Genomic DNA, 1,760 nt, shown 5'->3' on the forward strand with positions numbered 1-1,760 from the left:
CCGGGAGGGCGATGCTCGGCTCCCCATCACGCAGCACCCGTCTTACCCGTATCGATGAAGCCAAGGATGCAGAGCGTGATGGAAACATTAACATTCTGAATGTGGAATTCCTGCCTCAGGGAGCTGAAAAATCCATCCAAGGCAAACTTAGTGGCGGAGTAGGGGACCGTAAAGGGAAACCCAACTTTACCTGGACACAGAGTGAAGTTCTGTTATAGCACAGAAAGCTGCTCTGCCCAAAATCTCTGTTCTGCTCTTCAACACACAGGGTATGTTACCCAAAGGCAGTTTACTGGCAGTGACATGTCACCCTGGCACCCCAACAGCAGCGTTACGAATATTCCAGCTCTTTTAAGGTCTGAAGGCCAAGGCCATGGCTCAGGCTATGAGCAACCTGCAGTAACTAGGAAACCCTCGGAGGGGGGAGATGGAGCAAAGTTTAAACTCTTGTCTCTGGGTACTGAGCTAAGCTGATCTCCAGAAGACTTAAGCAACATTCCAGCTGTGAGCGAGACATCTGTTAGTAATTTAGCTTCCTGACTTAACAGAAATTCATTAAACAGAGTCATGTTTTTGTGAATAGAGTCAGTCGATAACTCACTCTACAAATATTAGCAGGAACTTGACCTACCAGACCCTGATGAACAGTCACAAAGAGCCAATGCAGTCAGAAATTACCGCGTTTCCACTTTTCTCCATAAAACTGGAGGCGTATGGGCTGTGCTGCTCTAACGAGCCTGGAACTGGGGTGTGGGGTTTAATTACAGGGCTGGTCAAAAAGCAAGCTGGGGTGATTGGATTGCATCAGAGAACAAATTCCATCGATGAAAATGCAAGAAAGATCTGGATTTGGGGTTGGTTTGGGTTTTTTTTGAGTGTGCTAAGCAGTTATCACAGAATCCCAGCCTGGCAGGGGTTGGAAGGGACCTCAGGAGCGAACCCAGTGCCACCCCCCTGCTCAGGCAGGCTCACCCAGAGCAGGGGGCACAGGACAGTGTCAAGGTGGGGGTTGAATATCTCCAGAGAAGGAGACTCCACAGCCCCCCTGGGCAGCCTGGGCCAGGGCTTAGTCATGTCATGTTATGGCTCCTTTAGGATACCTGGTGTCTCTGCATGCTGCTTAATTCTGAAAATCAGCCCACGGTGTCTTTTGCCTGACTCCCACGTCACCCACCTCGCTGCCCACTCACCCGCCATGGAGGAAACCACCACGATGCTGCCCTCGCTCTCCTTCAGCATGGGCAGGGCGGACACGGTCATGGCCACGTAGCTGAGGAAGTTGATCTCCAGGAGCTTTCGTACGTGCCCCACGTCCCCGTTGAAATAACCAAAGTACGACGTGCCGATGTGATTAAGAATCAGCATGTCTAGGCCTCCTGCAAGCAGAGGAGCAGGCATTAGTGCTGGGTGGGAGAGGGCTACGACCAGCAGAGCAGAGCCCTTCCTGGGAGCAGAATAAATGTTATCAAAAGAAACTGGGCTTTTGGGTCAGAGCTGTGGCCATCTCTGGAGTAGGGAGATAGTCTGGATGGTGGCTGCCAGTAGAAAATTTTTTTTTTTTCTTTTTTCCCCCCTGGTTCAGATCACCAATACCATGGCACAAGAGCAGCAACGCCGCACTTCCGCAGCCGTGACCTGGGACAGCAATAGCAAGGCTGCTGGCGGGCGGTTTCAGACCACAGAAGCTGGGGGTGATGAAACCCAGGATTGTGCTGCCGGAACAGGGCGTCATGAGGGCGCAGAGCTGAAATCGAGAGCGC

The 1,760-nt window shown here is 51.9% G+C and overlaps 1 protein-coding gene across 3 annotated transcripts in view; it reads right to left on the reverse strand.

Moving 5' to 3' along the window:
- Window positions 1–25: 25 nt before the first annotated feature.
- The window catches only part of LOC104126829 (corticosteroid 11-beta-dehydrogenase isozyme 1), a 3,720-nt gene continuing 1,985 nt past the window's right edge, over window positions 26–1,760 (reverse strand). For 2 of the 3 annotated variants that reach the window (XM_035894882.1, XM_035894881.1), the window contains exons 5-6: window positions 1,191–1,376; window positions 26–190 (exon numbers count right to left, since the gene is read on the reverse strand). In XM_035894882.1, coding sequence (XP_035750775.1) covers window positions 27–190; window positions 1,191–1,376 — 350 coding nt within the window. In that variant the 3' untranslated portion in view covers window position 26. The remainder of the gene's footprint in view (window positions 191–1,190; window positions 1,377–1,760) is intronic. The other variant, XM_035894883.1, reaches the window with a different exon arrangement.

Source organism: Egretta garzetta, unplaced genomic scaffold, assembly GCF_000687185.1.
Source record: "Egretta garzetta isolate BGI_Z169 unplaced genomic scaffold, ASM68718v1 scaffold245, whole genome shotgun sequence".
NCBI lineage: Eukaryota > Metazoa > Chordata > Aves > Pelecaniformes > Ardeidae > Egretta > Egretta garzetta.